At 47.4% G+C, this 19,531-nt stretch overlaps 1 protein-coding gene across 13 annotated transcripts in view; it reads left to right on the top strand.

Annotated features, from left to right (window-relative positions):
- The window catches only part of TBC1D14 (TBC1 domain family member 14), a 105,784-nt gene that overhangs the window by 34,132 nt on the left and 52,121 nt on the right, over nt 1–19,531 (top strand). For 8 of the 13 annotated variants that reach the window (XR_016393184.1, XR_004022311.2, XM_089911471.1 and 5 more), the window contains one exon: nt 11,886–12,006. Coding sequence is in view for 10 of the 13 variants with exons in the window: in XM_089911471.1 (XP_089767597.1) it covers nt 11,886–12,006 (121 nt within the window). In the remaining 3 variants the exon portion in view is untranslated. The other 5 variants (XM_089911474.1, XM_030760158.2, XM_089911475.1 and 2 more) reach the window with 5 other exon arrangements.

Raw genomic sequence — 19,531 nt, 5'->3', positions numbered from 1 at the left:
GGGATTACATTGAATCTGTTGGTCATTTTTTACTATATGAAGACATCTGATCTCTGAATATAGTATGTCCTTCCATTTATTTAGGTTTTTAAAAATTTCTCCACAGTACTTTATAGTTTTTTTTAATGTAAAGGTCCTGTGTTTCTTTCATTAAATTTATTCCAGGATATTTGTTATTTTTTGATGGTTTTTAAAATGTCATTTTGTAAACGTTAGTTGGAAGTGGAGTTAATTTTTGTGTGTAGACCTTGAATCTCATGATCTTGCTAAATTCAGTTGTTCTGATAGTTTATCTGTGGATTCTTTTGGGTTTTCTCTGTAGAAAATCATGCTGTCTGTGGATGAGTTTTGTTTCTTTCCAATTCTTATACCTTTTATTTAGTTTTCTTGCCTTATTGCATGACTAGGAACTCCCATACAGTGCTAAATTGAAGTGGTGCTGGCAGAAAGCCTTGTGTGGTGCTGGTCTCTGGGAAAGCTTTCACCATTTCCTCATTAAGTGTGATTTTTGCGGTAAGATACCTTTTATCAGATATCTTACTTTATAATAAATATTTTTACCAGATTAAGGAAGTTCCCTTTTATTCCTAGTTTTATGATTTGAAAAATCATGAATATGTTGCATTTATCAAATGCTTTCTTCCTGCATCTATTGATGGTTATATGTGTTTTCTCCTTTATTTTGTTTATGTGGTTAATAACATTTTTCTAATGTTAAGTAAGCTAACTTTGCATTCTTAGAATAATCCCAACTTGTTCTTGATAGACCATCCTTTATATCTGTTATTGGATTTGATTTGCTAATATTTTGTGTTTTTAAAAAATTTTTCTGTATTCATAAGAGTGTAGCCTGTAATTTTCCTTTCATAGATAATGTCCTTGACAAGTTTTGGTGTCAAGATTATGCTGACCTTATAAAACGGGTTGAGGAATGTTCTTCCTTCTGTTTTCTCAAAGAGTTTCTGTAAGATTTTTCTCTGGTGGTTAAATGAACTGACCAGTGTGTTAAAACTCATAGACCTGTACACCAAAAAGTCAGTTTTACTGTATATGAATTTTAAAAAATAATTAAAAGCTTTCATGGGAATTTTTTAAAGTGTACACACACACGTGCGTACACACACACACTCCATGTCAAATGATCCTTGAAGGAGCATCAGAAAGTCCTGTTTTTTTTCTTGGTGAATAATACCTATAAATGTATCCATTGAGTGACCTAATAAATTTGCTTTGGGGAGGGGGTGTGTGGGGATTAAAAGGTTTGTTCTCTGGAAGAGTGTGTATGTTTCTTCCTTAAATGTTTGGAAGAATTCACCAGTGAGACCATCTGGACCTGAGTTTTCTCTGTGAGTTTTAAAATTATGGGTATTTTTGGAAATTTTTTGCTGAGGTATAATTATAAAACATGAATACCGCAGGTTGAGGAAAAATTCGGAAGGATGTAGGAACATGAAGCTGTAGTTTCTTCTGTAGTGTAGGAGAAAAGAAAGCATCCTGAGAAAGACCGAAGATGAAGCCGAAGAAAGGGGGCCGTGTGTTGGGGGTGGCTGACTCCTCTGTTGCTGTGGTCACTTTGTCAATGATTACTCTGCGCTCACCCTGAGCTGCTGATGTGCCAGACCCAAGAAAGGTCAGTTTGGCTCCTTGGGCAGTGAGGAATTTGACCAGAAGTTTTAAGTAGGAAAGCAGGAATTTTAAGCGTATAAACATCGTCCAGAACAGTGTGCTTCTCGAACTTGAGCAGCATCAGAGCCACCTGGAGGGCTCGTTAAACAGAGGTTGCTGGGCCCTACCCCAGAGTTTCTGATTCAGTAGGTCTGGATGGGGCTCAAGAATTGGTATTTCTAGCCAGCTCCCAGGTAATGCTGCCTCTGGTCCAGACACCCCACTTTGGGGTCCCCCGCATTGTTAGAGCATGTTTGTTAGTGTCAGCTGCCCTGGGGCAGGACTTCTGTCGGTTTTGTTCACTGATCTCAGGGCCTGGCACAGGCTACGTGCTCAGTACCACTCTTGTGCCCTCTTATCTCCCATATTTGATTGTCTTTTCTTTTTAGTTGCCAACGTTTGATTTTTTTAAAAAGCAGTACAGATATTTGTAATGTAGAAGTAAAATTTCCCTCTTTGGTCCTCACCGCCTCCTCTTGCCAGAGGTGTCCATCTAATGACTGTCTCCAGTCAGACTTTTTTTTGTGTAGTTTCAAACGTTGCAGACACGCCGACAGATTTTTTTTTTTTTTTAAAGGGACGGTGGAGCCGATTATTAGAAAGAGGACCCTGGCCAAGGCGCCTGGAGGATTGTATTACCATGGGCTAATTGTTGACACATAATTGAACGATGCTTGCCCCAAGGGCCAGCCAACCTATAGTATCTTCTTGTGGATTTAGAATAGATCAGTTCCATAGACCTTGAAGTTGTTAGTTAGATCTTGTCCTTTAAAATTTTTGAACCCTACTTGGAGTCATGGAGGGAGAATCCCGTAGTGATGGTTCTAATGCAGGTATTTGGACAGAGATTTATGTGACCGTGTTTGTGACTCACCTAAATACTTAGTTGCTTCTTTACAAAGTGCAGGGTCTGGCCCAAAGGAGTAGCTCAAAGTGGTTCCAGATACATTTTGCCTTGCCTCTCGGTCAGCAGTGGCCGTGGGTTTGGTGGTCGTTCGCCTATCCTGGCGTGGTGTGGCTCTGGGTCTTGGCAGGGTGCTGAGATGCGGGAGCAGAGCTGTGCTGGGGCCCAGGAACCCGGTCACTCAGCTTTGCTTCCCAGACTCCCCGCACCCTCCCTCCCTGTGATTAGTTAGGAGTCAGAGCCTACCCGCACTGCCTGCCTTTCCAGCTGGTCCGCTCCGCCCTGCATGCCTCAGTCTTCCAGACGGTGTGGAGCAGGGCTCGGAAGGGCGCCCATAGTGTTTCCTGGGACTGTGGCTCCAGCTGGGCAGGAATGTTTCCAGAGGAGGGTCAGCGCCTCTGTGGCTGGCCATGCAGACCCGGGTGCTTACCGTAGACGTGATGGCCTGCTCCCCTGCGCTCCTGTTAATGGACAGGTTTGTGGTTGCGGTCTCGCCTTTCTTGCTTTTGTAATTGGAGACTTAACTGGAGCAAGGTTTCTACCACGTTATGGAGGATTTAACATGATTTAGCCCGCCCACCCCACCATGGGGCAGAGTTGTTTCTTTGGATATTCCTCAGTTTAAAATGGGTCTGATCCAGCAAGGGTCTGCTGTGTGTGTGTGCCCGAGTTCTCGGGCCTGTGTTTACATCCGTGCTCACTGCCTGCGCCCCCCTCCCTTGTGTGTTATCACTGTTTTTAGGGGATTAAATGTTTAGCGTCAGATGCTACTTGGGTAACATTTTCTGAAAGAGGAGAGACTCCGGGTACTTTTAGTTGTGTGTGGAACTAGGAATTTTTGGCACAATGATTTTGATCACAGTAATAACGCCTCCGTGTCTTTCTTACTCACTTCCTATTTCCCACAGGGGAGGGAGAATTTTATCACACAGGAGGTTTGCTTTGCAGAATGCTGTTTTATCTTTGGTGTTTCTGTGGCAGTTGAAGTGAGCTAGCCTCTTCCCCTTGCGTTTTCAGAGCGGAGTCAGAGGCGCAGCGTAAGTATATGTGGCAGTGGAGCATGTCAGTTTTTGAGGGGTGGACGTCTGGAAAAAATACCTATGAGGTGGAACTTTAGTGCAATCAGTGGAGATTTTTCCCTTCTCTGCCTCAGATGAGCGTCACGATTGATATGTCCCTTGAGGAGCAAATTGCTTAACCTCACCAAGCCTGTGTCCTGTCTGTGTGGTAGTAACTATAATACCTTTCTTGTAGGGTTGTTTCACACATAAGATACACTAGAAGTGCTTGGTGCAGGACCAGTGCCTGACAGGTGATCTGTGATGCAGGAAGTGGTGGAGAAGATACCCATCTGGGCCAGGGAGTTCTCGGGGCAGCTGGTGTTTCCGCTTGTTTCTGATTGCTTTGGAAGCAGGATTTGCTAACAGTTTGTTAATGAGACAGGAGGGGAGGGCAAGAAGCCCCAAGTAATTACTGAATTACAAACGGGAGTTCAAGCGTACGTTGTCTTGAAGGAGGAGGACTTCAGAGGTTTATTTCTTAAGACTCTGAGAAGTTTTGAGAAACCCCTGAGGAGTGCCGCTGGCTTGTGGAACCTGCTCCACCAGGTCAGGGAGGATTGCGTCCTTCCACCCCAGCTGTCCTCCGTCTTCTGGGACAGCCCTGACTCCACACCTGCCAGGGAGCGGCCTCGCTCTGTGCCGTTTAGCTGTGTCTCTCTGGGCAGGACTCCTCAACCTCTCCGAATCCTAGCTTCTTCTATTTTAAATGGGCGGGGATAATTCTCATGTAATCTTTATGAAAATTCCCTGAAAAAAGCATACATTCAGTAAGTTTGAGTCTTTTCCTATATGCCAGGAACTGTTCCAGACCCTAGAGGCACCACAGTAAATAGAAGAGACAGCATTCACCCTCGTGGACTTTACATTTTGGTGACAGAAGACAAAATCAAAGGTCAATAGTATCTAGGAATGTACTTGAGTGCCTGCTGGAGGGCCCACACTGCTATCAGTGCACTCACAGCGCCTTGATGTTCGCGAGCACAGGGACCCAGGCCTAACACCTCATAATCTTGTCAGCGAGCATTTTGCCTCTCACTGCTGTGGCGTCTCCCGTTGCGGAGCACAGGCTCCGGACGCGCAGGCTCAGCGGCCATGGCTCGTGGGCCCAGCCGCTCCGCGGCATGTGGGATCTTCCCGGACCGGGGCACGAACCCACGTCCCCTGCATCGGCAGGCAGACTCTCAGCCACTGCGCCACCAGGGAAGCCCTGTCAGCGAGCATTTTTAATTGCTCCTGGAATCGCCTTCTTTTGGCTTCAGTAACTTGGGAAAGTTAAGTTCGTGTGGGGTGGAGGTGAAGGTAACAACCTCGGCCTCACAACACCTACGAGGAAAGGGTATTATTGGTTTTTTGGCTCTATGATCGCTTGTCTAAAAACAGAGACATGGAACGTTGGACATAAGTTGGTGCTGGAGTTTCACCTGCTGGAGTTTTATCACCTGTGAGCACCGGCAGCCGCTGCGACACTCGTCCCAGGTTTCAGAAGCCAAAGACATAGAATTGGGTTTATGACAACGTTAATGATACTTAACCTTCAGGACCTCTCACTTGTACCTAATGAGTTTTTCTTTCTTTAAAGAGGATTCCCCAAATTGTATAAGCTTCAAGGCTCCCCTGATCCTTTAAGCCTGCCTATGAGTAGATCATGAACCCTGGGGTTGTTTCAGTCTTTTTGTGACACTTGAAAGAAAATCTTTTTTAAGCCAATACATCATTTCAACATGTGCACCCTTCAAGTGGTCAGTGGCCGCATGTGGCTGGCGGCTCTGGTGTTGGTCAGTGCAGGGCCAAACCTTTTGTCAGAAGGTGAGGGGCGTTCAGGTCTCCAGGTGTTGCTTTCCCCGCTCACACTCAGCCGCTTTTGCCTGTACCTCCTGTCAGTGGGGCACAGGGGACAAGCCTGCAGCAGGAAGGATCCTGGTGACTTAGAGTGCAGAGGAGGTTGAGAAAAGGGAAGGTGTGGTCAGGATCTGAGCAGGCTCACACCTGACTCTTCCTGTTGAGGGCTGGGATCCTACAGGTCCATCTCGTCCCAGCTAAACGTCAGTAGGCAAGCTGACTCCTCAATCGGATGGTGCTGGTTTCTTGCGGCATGGCATCCACGGTGCCTGTGCACGTCCAGCCTCACGGGGGAGCTGGCAGGACCTGACGCACTGTTATGTCGAACGCTGCTTTGTCACCGGTGTCCCATATCTTGTCCTCTGAGTTGGTGCGTATTGAGACAGGAATAAATATGCAAAAAGCCCTGGGGTAGATGCCGGGGGAGACCCTGGCTCCTTTTTCTTGCCTCCCTCAGGCTTTCAGGATGAGGCTCTTCCCTTGCAGTTGGATGTGGCTTAACCGTTGACAGCCCCCAAAGTGTGTTTCCTGAGGTGGAGCCGGAGCCTCCTAGGTCACCTTCCTTCAGCCCGCAGTTCTTGAAGCCTTGCCTTCGGGTGCAGAGGGCTGGCTCGGCTGAAGGGCGTTGAGCCTGGGGACAGTCACTCCCTGCTCGCCAGCACTCAGTCCCCAGGCGGAGTTTCGGTGGCCAAGTGTGTGTGCAAGTGCCTGTGCACGGCCTGCGGGGTCCAGTGCCTCGTTTAATCCTCACGACCGCCCGTGAGGCAGGCACTCCTGGCTCCTCTTTCAGGAGCACTTTGAGGGCAGAGGGAACAGCATGTGTGACGGTGCCGCGAGCAGCTGGAAGCCACTGAAGGGATTTGGGGCCGGGGCTGCGTGGTCCATCCGTGCTTTCAAGAGACGGCCCCGGCCGCTGTGTGAAGAGATGGTGTTGGAGTTCTGCAGGTGCCCAGGGCTTTTTGGGTCACGGAGCCGTGCCCAAGGGACAGGGACCACAGGCCCTTAAAGGCCCGGGCCCGAGGGGGCGGCCAGACCATAGCCATCGGGCCGAGCGGTTTGCCGTTAGCCTGAGGAGAGGCCGAAGGTTTCTAAGCACATAGGGCTGCCTTTTCTGTTGTTCAGCATAGTTGAGGCCCTCAGAGAGTATTCGTTGAATGAATGAGGCCTGGTGGGTTGTTGAGAGGCATCTCCACCCTGGCCCCCTGCCTGTAGGGGGTGCTTCTGGGGCAGGGCTGCTGGAGGCTTAGACGCCACGGTCAGCCTCTTGGGAGACGTGCTTGTCCGCTGTCTTCGGAAGAGTCTTCAGGTGCTTCCGCTGCCAGCTGTGGGAGGGTAGATTTGAGTGGATTTGAGTGGCCACTTGGAAGAAGGGGGCTAGTGAGGAGTTAAGCCATGCCCTCTCCCGCACACGCGCGCGCTCGTGTGTGTGTGTGTGTGTGTAGGTAGGTGGGGTGAGGGGTGCCAGGTTGGTGTGCTTGTGTCCGCGTGTGTGCGGGTAGGTGGGGCAGGATCCATCATCTGGAGTCCTGGGTGGCTCTCAGGGAACCTCCACGTGGACAGTCTTGGTAAGATTGTCACTGTGCCCTGTGGATTGGAGACAGGGGACGTATCCAGGAACGGCACGGGTTCTTTATTAGCCCTTGGTGGTCTGATTCCCTTCAGGTGCAGGTAAGAGTCTCCTCCACTTCCATGTTGTTTTTGCCCTTCAGTCAGAGACCGAATTGAGGCCATCAGCCGAGGCCCCTAGCGCGGCCAATAGAGGAAGTGCTTGCTTTCCTTATGGCGAAGGAGTTTAGCTCTCGCACCGAAGGGCCCTTTACTGGGGTGCCCGGTTCTCATCGCCTCCTTGGCACGGTGCTCAGGTGCTCTCCCGGAGCCATCACCCCCCGCTGGCTGCCTTCCCCCCAGGAGCCAGCTTGCCGTGCTGTCCTCTGCCACCCCCTGCCCCGGCCTCTCCCAGCCCCCCGCCTTCCACTGCCCCACCTTTCCAGGGGGACTCCTGCCCCTGCTCAGAGGCTACCTCTGTGTAATTCTCAGTCCTGGGCTTTGATTTGTCCAGATACGTCTCTCTTGCCTTGAGCCCTGCCTTGAGGGTGCCCATGCGTGTGCCCCACCTTTGGAGGTGGCCCCCGCTGGCCTTGGGGTGGCTCCCACCCTGCCTCCTCGCGTCCCCTGCAGACACCTATGCTGGCTGCTCCATTTGCCAGCAGACACATGCTGGATAGAGCGCTGGGGATGCAGAGATGACTCTGCCCTGCCGCCTGGGCCACCCCACCCCAGGGGAAAGGTGTGTGGAGAGGGGAGCAGACAGAGTACCTCCAACAAACACAGAATAACTTGGTGAGGGCTCTAGAAACAGCTGGTGTGGGAGCCCAGGCCTGGGGGCTGGGCTGCTGGCAGGCAGACAGGGAAGGCTTTGCAGAGTAACCCATGTTCAGTAAGAGGACTTGCTTCAGTCACACAGCCCCCGTGTTCTGCCACCTGGTGAAGTGTCAGGGACAGCGGCTGTGACCACTGCCTTCCCCAGGAGCACGAGAGCGCTCTTAGGCATCTGAGGGCCCGGCTTGGGCCGACGCTGTGGTTACACAGCTCACGCGGGGGCCTTCCGAGGGATCCACAGACGCATCTTCCCTCTGGGCCCTCCTGGACTGGGGAGGAGCCTCCGCACTTGCGGGCGTCCCTGAGGGCTCCTCAGAGACCCAGTCAGGAAGGCAGCACAGGTGCCAAAGGGACGGCTCGCCCCGCCGCCCGTGTTCTGGCACTGCACCTGGCCCCCGGAGTGGGGTTGGGTCGTGTGATGGGCAGAGGCGGGTCCTTGGAGCCACCTGGCTCCTGGGCCCAGCAGCCAGCTCCATGCCAGGCTCCCCATGACCCTCGACCTGGAAGGGGAGCTGGGGGCCGGAACCGTTTTCTGGTGGGCTTCCCCACTCCCCGTGCCTGCACCAGGGTTGCAGATGGCACAGCAGCTGAAGCTGGGGAGGGATTCCTTTGTGCTCAGAGCTCCTGGTACGTGTGGTGACTGCAACTTCACAAAAAGTAATACATCCAAAGATACCTTTTACAGACCTTTCAAAAGTCATGGCCTATTATGTATAGCTTAAGCTCTTACGCTAAAAATAATTCTGCAGCTCTGATTTTTTGGCCTCGCCATGCGGCATGTGGGATCTTAGTTCCCCGACCAGGGATCGAACCTGCGCCCCCCTCACTGGAAGCGTGGAGTCTTAACCACTGGACCGCCAGGGGAGTCCCACAACTTTGATTTTTGATAAACTTTATCTGCACTACATTGGTGTGAACTTATGTAGCCTTAGCAGTGGGCAGAGAAACCAAGGTTTCTGTTCCCCTTGGTTCACCTCCTGCTGGTCGGTCTCAGCGAATAGCACCACCGTTTACACCCAGCCTCCCAGATCACAAAGCCCAGGCTTCTTTTGAGTTTCCCCGTACCCAGTCCCTTCTGAGCGGTTCTCTACTGTTACCCCTCTAGACCCTCAGCAACTCACGTCCCTCCAGAGTAAGGTCAGGGTCCTTTGGGAGGCCTACCTCTCATTCCTGGCCCCTCCCCTTTCTGGGTGCGTTTGGTTTCCTCACCTTTTGTCCCTTGCACCCAGTTCCCTTCCTCAGAGGCAACTCCTCTTTAACAAAATGTTAGCCGTTAGTGGATGCAGGCTCTGGATGCCCAAATTCTTAGAACCTTTCTGGGTGGCTGAGGTTTTAGCTTGGTTTTAATTGCGTTAAATCTTTCACGGCTGGCTGAATCTTAGATGTTAAACAGGTTGGGCCTGGAGACACCTCAAACTTCATTTCTTACTAATGTAAATAGAAATTGCCTTGGGGTATGAAACCATTTCTGAAATAGGTTCTATTATAACCACAACAGAAAAACAAGGAAGAATACAAAGAAACCTTGTTTGAAAGTTTTTGTATAATAACTTTCTTTTATATAATTTCAAATTTACTGAGACTTTGCAAGAAAAATACAAGGAACTGCCTTATGTCCTTTACCCAAATTCACTAGCCATTTACATTTTACTCCATTGTTTTATTCATTCTGTGAGTGTGGTATCTATTTTATGTAAGTGTATAAGAATTCTTTTTTTTTTTTTGCGGTACGCGGTCCTCTCACTGCTGTGGTCTCTCCCGTTGTGGAGCACAGGCTCCGGACGCGCAGGCTCAACGGCCGTGGCTCACGGGCCCAGCCGCTCCGCGGCATGTAGGATCCTCCCGGACCGGGGCATGAACCCGTGTCCCCTGCATCGGCAGGCGGGCTCTCAACCACTGCGCCACCAGGGAAGCCCAAGTGTGTAAGAATTTTGAGGAAGCATTAGAAGAATCATTTGGAGGTATCATGCCCGTTTACCCCTAAGTATGTCAGTATGTTTCCTAAGAACAAAGGCATCCTCTTCCGTAACTGTAGTACAGTTATCAAGATCAGGAAATTTAATATTAACCCAATGCTGTTCTCCTCTATACTCTATGTTCAAATTGCGTCCATTGTCCCAGTAGTCTTCTTTATACCTGTCTTGGCCCGTGGTCCAGGATGTGGTACAGGATCCACCTACTGCATTTAATTGTCAGGTCTCTTTAGCCTCCTTTTAATCTGGGACAATTCTTTAGCCTTTCTTTGTCGACTGAAAAAAAAAGCACAGCCTAAAAGTTGAGAATTATGTTTTATTTGGTGGCCTTTCTGAGGTCTATAGCCCAGGAAGGTAGCCTCGCAGATAGCTCTGAGGGACTGTTCCAAAGAGATAAGCAAGGAGCCAGGATATATAGGAGTTTTTGCTGAAAAAAGCAAAAACAAAAAACCATGCAGTTGAACATCAAAAGATTACTGCTAATCACAAAAAAACAGACCTCTCAAGTTAACGATTGTATGGGAAGATGTAAGAGTCTGGGCGGATTGAAATTATTCCTTTGGTATGCATCTTCACTATCTAGGGCCAGTATCCCAGTTTTTCTCCATCCAGAATCCCCTCAGGGCGCACCGTTGAGATGGCCGCAGCGGCTGATGGCTGGATGGCTGCAACATTCTTTGTTTGCCAAAATGACAGGCACTATTTTTTTGTCCACGTGTGACGCTGGCATTTTTAGAGTCAGATTCATTATTTCACAGGCTGTCCCCCAGTTTGGGTGTGCCTGCATTTCCTCATGGTTATCTTCAGGCGGTGCATTTTTGGTAACTGCCATTGACACGGCGCGTCGCTCTCAGCATCAGAGCGGCTGACGTGTGCTGTCTGTCCGTCCTGCCGCTGGGGATGCCAGCTCTGATCACTTGGCTGATGAGGTTTCTCAACTGTAAAGTTAACTATTCTTGCCTTTGTCATTACAAGCAATTTGTGGGCGATGCTTTCAAACTATGTAAAATTCCTTTTCTTCATCCAACTTTCACCTACTAGTTTCAGCACCCATTGATTAATTCCTAACCCCATCAATCTTTCTCTACGTACTAGGGGGACATTCTAAGAGTTTTCCTTCCTCCTCTGTTTGTGTATTTGTATCCATATCCACTTGGGCTCATGGATTGCTTTTTCATTTGATGGGTTATAATCCCATTATTTATTTTGATGATTACATGGTTCCGGATTTAGCTAGTGAGAGCCCTTTTCAAGCTGGGTACTGTTTTCGTGAAACTTGTCCCCATATTTCTTTGAGCACCTTCTTTCTAGCACGCAAGATGCCTCATGCTTATCTTATACTTTCCAGTGAGCCCTAGAAACCCATTTGTTTTTAATGAATGCACCAATACAATGCATTCCAAAACATAGTTTATTTTGTAGTACCACTGGGGATTTATTTATGTTATCTGGGTTTGTTTACATGTTGTTGGGAGAGAAGACCTTGTGATTATCTCATGAGTGGCTTTCTTTTTATGATACATGGAGACTCTTTATAAATAGATAGTATAAATTTACCTTATAGATAATTTAAACTAAGTTAGATGTTTAAGTACTACAACAGCTGTTATCCTTTGAGCACTGATCATGTACCTGTAATTTTAATTCGTATAGTGACCCTTGTTAGACATAAGGAAACTGAGCCTCAGAGAGGTTAATATACCGGTCAGAGTCACACAGCTAGTGAGTGATTGAGCCAGGGTTTCAATTCAGTTTGGTCTGACTTCAAAGCTCACTTTTTTGGATATGCTTTGTTACGCTATAATACATTGCCTTACTCTAAATGATAGAACTTGTACATGCTATTGGTGAATAACAAAAAGCTTGCTGTGGTTCAAGGTCTTTTCACCTGCTTCATAATTCTTTGTCGACATGAAAATCAAGTCTGCAGAATTAAAGTTTGTGGTTCATCACATTGTTCTCTCAAAGGAAAGTCTACTTGTTTTCATTAGAGAGTGATCTGGCTGTCCTAGTGTTTCCGTAAATACCCAACAATTCCCTAACCCTTTTATTTTCTTCCTATAGGAATTTGCTTGCTAGAAAACAAAATGCAAGACTTGACAAACAAAATGACTTGGGATGGAAGTTATTTGGAAAAGTACCACTCCGAGAGAATGCTCAGAAAGAGTCAAAGAAAATACAAAAGGTATACGCGATACAAAAACACAGCAATGTGCGGCACAGCATGCATTTGTGAACCGTGCAGGAAGGACCATTACGGAGGCTTTGAGACTGGAAAGCTTTGCTTTCACTTGCATGCTAAGTACCTAAAATCTAAGTCTGTCTTCAGAATGTGGATGACTTTAACCTTTTTCACTTCTTATAGCTCGTATGCACACATAGGAAAGTTCAGTTGACAGAGCTGGGCTTTAGATATTTATAACTTGATGAAATTTAATCAGTTTTTTTTCAATAAGAGTTGCAAATGTGTTTACTATCTAATTTTTATTAATTGTGTTTGATGTTAAAGAATTCTCCCTCTCTGATCCCAGGGGTTTCTTGGGAAGGACTTAATCCTTCCAGTGCTTCCTTGGACCAGGAAACCTAGGGCCACTGTTACCCAGGCTGCAGTATGACCTCTTCCCCTCGCGGGCCGACGCTGCCCACATGTCTTGGGGGGGAGAAGATGGGGTTCAGGGCCAGGCCAGGCGTGTGGAATCTCACCACCACTGGGCTACTTCACTCCCCATGGAGGGAGTGATGCTAGCTGCTGGAGGCATGCGCTCATCTTTACAGGGAGGGGGGCTCAAGCACAGACTCAGCCAGGCCGGGGGTGTCAGCGGCCTCGGCAGCCCTGATTGTTACCACTTGCATCTTCTGCTTGGCCCTGAGTCCCAGCCATCCTAACAGTGCGGTGCTTGCCCGGTGCTGTGACACTGCCCCGCAGCAGCCTTACCCCCCAACCTCAGTTTTGTATTCACGGACAGTTGTTCAACAAACACTTCTAAGTGCCAGCACTGGAGTTAAGAGATGGCACTGCACCCAGGCTCCAGAGCACCCCTCTGGTGAGGGAGTGATTCCAGTGCGGGTGTCGCAGGGAGCAGCACAGGTGCGTGGGCAGGGAGGCCGGGCCTGATGGGCGACGCGGCACGGAAGTCTGAGTTTAACGGTGTGACAGAGAATTAATAGTAATGGGGATCGTGTACTGAGCGATTACTATGTCCTGGCAATAAATGAGCCAGCACGTGGGTTTCTAGTTCATTTAAAACTCGCAACAACCTTATGAAGAAGGCACTGTTACTGTCTTCATTTTACCAAAGAAGCCCTGAGACCAGGCTGAGTGACTTGTGCGGCTAGTAAGCGGCGGAGCTGGAGTTCAGCCCCAGGCATTTGGGCGCCAGGGCCCTCGCAGCTGCTGTGCCCCTGCAGGAAGGGAGGGGCAGGTGCTGGGCGGCTCGTGCAGCGTGAACCCAGGGAGCAGTGAGAGGGGCTGTCCATGGGGCCTGTGGGGTGGGATGTGATGCATGCGGAACCTGTCTCTAACCTGGAGGCTCTGGGGAGCCCCTGAAGGGTTTTACTCATGTAGGGAGTGAGGAGGTCCCCCTGGTGAGAGTGTGGCTCTTGGACTAGTCCAGGTGGGAAACAGTGGGGTCTGGCTCAGTGCAGTGGTGGCAGTGGGGCTGCAGAGTATTGCGGCCCTCTGAGTATAAACATGTGAGGTCCAGGGCTGCAGTGTGTGAGCACGTGCTGGGGCTCTGGCTTGGACAGCAAGCTGGCTTTGCACATATTTCATTTTTTATGCCTCGTCAAATTAAAGATGTTTTGAATGTTGTGTAGTGTTCCTTATAGCAGTTGTCTGGACCTAGGAAACTCACAAAGTAAATCAGTGTTGGAGTTCATTTTTATAGACTGTTAGAGTTTGAATTTGAATCACTTATTGTGTAGGCTTGTTAAAATAGCATACAATTAAAATATGATGTGTTTGTATGCAGAGCTAAGCTATACATTTCTTAGGAAACTCAGTAGCTAAGCTGTTATAAAATTCTTAAAGAAATCTACGGTTCTCAAAAAAGTAACCATTATGCTAAATAGATTTTCCCATGGCTCTTAATGTCACTTGCATCATGTTTGAATTTCTTTGTTATCTGTGTTGTACCGTTTTTTTTTAAGGTGAACATGGATTATGTTCTTGGACTTAAAGGATTTTTGTGAACTGAAGTGACTAGGTCAGCTAATTATGTAGTAACACAGTACTGCAAAGAAGAGGGCCATCTGGCTCTAACCATCAATAATAAAGGATGTAATCGTACCTGCATGCGTCATACAATCCTGCCTCTGTCCTGTTTGCTCATGCTTTGTGTCTCTGGCCCTCTCATTTGTCACCCTGTCCCCTCCTCCCCCGAGCTGGCAAGGCCTGAGAGGGATCCAGAGCCGGGGACCTGCCCCTGGGAGGAACTCCTGGGCACCAGGCTCGAGCTGGCTGCTGTCACAGGTGTCGGCTCACACGGCCTCCCCTCCCCACTTTAGAGAGCCCATCACTGGGGTCCGAGTGTCCAGACTTGTGATCCCGAATGGTGACAATAACTCTAGTTAGAGCTAAAGCATAACTGAGCTATTTAGTAAACTCTAATTCCCTTTCCCTTTCTCTTTGGAAGTTTTTTATACGTGAGAGAGGTAGCATCATGTAGTGATTTAAAAGCATGGACTCTGGAGTCAGACGTATTGCGTTTGGATCCCAGCTCTGCTACACTTCGGCTGTGTGACTTTGGGCAAGTTCCTTAACCCTCTGAGCCTCATTTTCCTGCTCTTTAACGTTAGGAGAATAATAGTACCTGCCTCCGAGGTGGTGAGGATTAAATGAGTGACTACACATCACGTGCTGCAAGCAGTTACGAGTGTCCCAAGCGCTAGAAAGTGTCTGCTGGTATCATTGTTCGTTTCCCGTGACTGGGAAATGGACCACAGTGTGAGAGGGTGAGCCTGTGCCCTCCATAGATCCCTTAGTTTGCTTGTTCAGCAAACCTTGCGCCATTTTGGGGCCAGGTCTTGTACTGGGCACTGGAGACACAAAAGCGGATGGGTGTACATGTCTCAAGGAGCCCGTGGTGAGCCGAGGGTTCAGGTACGAACACCAGCCAAGATCTTTGGACTTGAAGGCTCGGGTTTGATTTCCGGCGTCCCCCCTTCTTGTCCGTATGACCTTGGGCCAGTGACTTCTCTGGTTCCTCATCTGCAGAATGGGCCTGTTAATTTATAAATTAACAGATAATGTATGGGAAGTATTTTTGCCCAATGTTTAGCACAGTGTGTGGCCCAGAGTTAGTACTCGGGTGTGGCGGTCATGACTTCTTGTTAATAAATTGGTCCATTAAGTGGACTGGGTGCTGTATGTGGTTTGCCCAGGGTGCTCTGGGGCACAGCTGACTTCACTGTAACTGGGCGACATTCTCTTGGTTTGGGCCTTCTTTTTTGGTTGCCATTTTTAAGGAAATGATGCGATGTTATTGATACTTTCAGTTAACTTTTCAAATTCCATAAAAATTTTGAAATGCAAGTAATTTTCTGTCAGCTTGCATTATGATTTTTCCTAGGGGAAGCAAAAATGACCAAGAATAACTATGAGAATCACACTAAACCAGTGGTTCTCAGATTGTGGTCCCCAAGCTCACATCATCATCACCTGGGCATTTGTTAGAAACACAAGTTCTCAGGCCTCTCGCCCCAGACACACGAAACAAACTCTGGGGCTGGGGCACAACAAGTTGTGTCTTAACAGTGCTCCAGGCATTTGTTCTAATGCACACCAAAATTTAAGAACCACTGCCGTGTGAGAAGGGAATGCTGGCTATTAGGAGGAAAATAGCCGTCTTTGCCCACAGCGGGTTAAATAAAGGGCCCAGGTATGCCGTGTACACTTTCGGCCATTGCTGGTGGACTGGGGAAGCTCTTGAGAATAAAGCCGGGGAGAAGGTATTTGAAGATAGTTGCCTTCCGGTCTCCTGTCGTTGGGTGTGTATGGACCAGGGCTCTGGCCAGATTGGCGCGGGTGGCGATGCTGTCTCAGAAGTACAGTCCTTTGTCTTGTGAATGAAGAGGAACCTTCTTTCTTGGATTCCATGGTCCTTTCACGTGTTCCACAAATTTGAGACACTGTGTGGATCAATCCTGGTTATTATAATGAAGGGCAAAGACTTATTCGGGCCCTGCCTTCACTGGAACTTACCAGGGGTCGGGGAAAGAAAGATTTGAACAAATAACTCTACAGATAATTGTAGCTGTGATAAATGTTGCGAAGGAAAAGTAGAGTGCAGCCGTCCTGAGACGCTCCTGTACCACTGAGCACATTTCTCTGAGATTGGTTTTCAGGTGACCCCCAGGTGTTAGGTCCAATGGTTATTTCCCTCAGCCCGTGCCCACTTCTCTGCTCCTTGGGAGGCTTTCTAACTGTGGCTTCCAGGTCACCACACTCTTCCTCCTTTTTAAGTTTCCTTTGCTGGGTGCCCTCAGCTTTCCAGCCCTCTGAACATTAGGGTGCCTCTCGAGCGCTTCTTCATCTGTGGGCACCTCTGGGAGATCTCCGCTGGACTCAGGCTGTAAATGTCATGTCTACGCCGACCACCAGCCAGGCCTTCACCCCTGAACTCCAGACGTAGGCAGCCAGCTGCCTACTGGACAGCTCCACCTGGACGTCTGATAGACATTTCGTGGCTAACAAGCACCGAGCTAAACACTGATTTTCTTTCTTTCTTTTTCTTTAAAAAATTATTTATTTATTTTTGGCTGCGTTGGGTCTTCGGTGCTGCGCACGGGCTTTCTCTAGTTGCGGTGAGCAGGGGCTACTCTTCGTTGTGGTGCGCGGGCTTCTCATTGCGGTGGCTTCTCCTGTTGCAGAGCACGGGCTCTAGGCACGAGGGCTTCAGCAGTTGCAGAACGTGGGCTCAGTAGTTGTGGCTTGCGGGCTGTAGAGCGCAGACTCGGTAGTTGTGGTGCACGGGCTTAGCTGCCCCGCGGCATGTGGGATCTTCCCTGACCAGGGCTCGAACCTGTGTCCTCTGCATTGGCAGGCGGATTCTTAACCACTGCGCCCCCAGGGAAGTCCCAACTCTGATTTTCTTTTTCCACTCTGTCGGACCTGTTCCCTTTCCAGCTTTCCCCATGTTAGTGAATGGCAGCCTCAGCCTTCTTTTTCAGGCCTGAAACTTCAGAATTGCTCTTGACTTCTCTTTCTCATACCTCGCTTCCAGTCTGACAGGTGTTTTGTTTTTGTTTAGGCTCTGTGGGTGAATCCGATGTGCCGTAAGGTTTGAGAAGTAGTGACTTGCTGGGAAATTTTGAGCCTCTGCTCCAGTGAGGTCGTGTGGATGAAATCTTCTTAAAGAGGTGCTCCTGGTGTAGCCTTGGCAGAAGGTGGTTGTGGCTTTGTGGTCCGTTATTGGGAAGTGGGGAAGGGGTTCCTTTAGATAAATTAGTAATACTTCTCGGTTATATTCACGTGTAAAAGATGTATAAGATATTAACAAATTAAGAAAAAGGAAGCTGACTGTGATTTTCCCATCAGAAACCATGGAGGCCAGCAGGAAGTGATTTCAGTATTTTTAAAGTGCTGAAAGAAAAGAACTATCAACCCCAAATTCTGTATCCAGCAAAAATGCCCTTCAGGAATGAAATAAAGATCTTTTGAGATAAAGGAAAACTGAGAGAATTTGTTGCCAGCAGATCTAAAAAAATTACTAAAGGAAGTTTTCCAGACAGTAGGGACATTATACGAGAAGGAAACTTGAAACATTAGGAAGGAAGAGGAACAGAAATGGTAAATGTCCACGTGAATACAGTAGACCATTGTTCTCTTAATGAGTTCTTTTAAATACGTTTGGTTTCAGCAAAAAGTATAATGTTGTATGGGGTTTTCAGCACACGTGGATGTAATACGTATTAGAAATAAAACACGAAGGAGGAGGGGATATGATGGAAAAGTTTCTACATTCCACTTGAAGTGCTAAAATATTGATACTAATTAGATTGTGAAAAACATACATTGTAAATCTCAGATCAACCACTAAACTACACAGAGAGAGAGTGAAAAACACAGTATGTTAAAATAGAATTCTCAAAAGTTCCAAGAACTGAAATCAAGATAGGAAAGAGGAAATAGAAGAAGGAAAAATAGAAAACAAATAAGATGGTAGGCCCAAATTGAAAGATACCAATAATTTACCTTAATGTAAATTGTGTGAGCATACCAGTTGTGTGTCTGAATGCTCAGTCCTGACAGATTGCTGTCTAAAAGAAATTCACTTCGGGCTTCCCTGGTGGCACAGTGGTTGAGAGTCCGCCTGCCGATGCAGGGGACGCGGGTTCGTGCCCTGGTCCGGGAAGATCCCACATGCTGTGGAGCGGCTGGGCCCTGAGCCATGGCCGCTGAGCCTGCGCGTCCGGAGCCTGTGCTCCACAACGGGAGAGGCCACAACAGTGAGAGGCCTGTGTACCGCAAAAAAAAAAAAAAAAAAGAAAAGAAATTCACTTCAAATATAAAGTAGGCAGTTGAAATTAAAGGATGGAAAAAGATAACACCACCATGAAAACATTAGCCAAAATGAAGATTAGTATCAGAAAAAGTAGACTTCAGAGCAAAGAAAATTACCAGGGATAAGGTAAGGTAATTACCAGTGAAGACATAATGCTATTAAATGAGTGTGTACCTAATAAAAGACCTGCAAAAATACATGGTACAAAACCCAACAGATCTGAAACAGGTAGACAAATCCATAGTTACAACTGAAGTGTCAGCACCCCCTTTGTAATTGATAGAACTATTGACAGAATTAGCCAGGACATAGAAGAACCTACCGTCAGCGAGCCAGGCTACAGACATTTAGAGAACGCTCCACCCTCCAACAAGAGCACAACACACATTCTTTTCAAGCACACGTGGATGGCCACCAAGATAGACCGTAAGCTGCGTTATAAAAGAAACTGAATCGGAAAGGATTAAAATTACACAAAATACGTTCTCTAACCACAATGAAATTACACTAAAACAGTGATAGAAAGATAACAAGAACATCTCCCCAAACTTGGAAATTAAACAAGCAACATGCTTCTAAATATGTTTTGGAACAATAACGATGTCACAAGGAAAATGAGAAAATATTTTGAACTGAACAGAAACACAGTCTATCAAAACTTGTGGGGTGCAGTGCTTAGAAGGAAATTTATAGCATTAAACCAGTCAGATTAGAAAAGAATAAAGTTCTCCAATCTAATTTTCTACCTTAAGAAACTGTAAAAGGAGCAAATAAACCCAAAGCAAGCACAAGGAAGAAAATAATACACATAAGAACAGAAATCACTGAAATTGAAAGCAGAAAAATTAATAGTCAGTGAAACCAAAAGTTGGTTCTTGGAAATTATCAACAAAATCAAATGCTAACAAAACTGACAAAAAGAGAGGAGATCCAAATTATCAGTAAGAAGAATGAAAAAAGGAGATACTACTATAGACCCTGAAGAAATTAAAAGGATAATAAGAGAATGTTATGAATAACTCTTATGTACCTAAGTTTGATAACTTAGATGAAATGGTCCATTTCCTTGAAAATCACAAATCACCAAAACTCACCCAGGATGCAATATATAACCCAAGTTGTCCTGTAATTATTAATGAAATGGAAATTTTAGTTAAAAGCCTCCCGCAAAAGAAATCTCCAAGCCCAGAGGGGGTTTCATTGATG

The sequence above is a fragment of the Delphinapterus leucas genome, chromosome 5 (assembly GCF_059928025.1).
Source record: "Delphinapterus leucas isolate spDelLeu-1000000601 "Yukka" chromosome 5, BTC_Dleu_Yukka2, whole genome shotgun sequence".
Classification (NCBI taxonomy): domain Eukaryota; kingdom Metazoa; phylum Chordata; class Mammalia; order Artiodactyla; family Monodontidae; genus Delphinapterus; species Delphinapterus leucas.
This window is presented reverse-complemented; position numbering and strand designations above follow the sequence as displayed.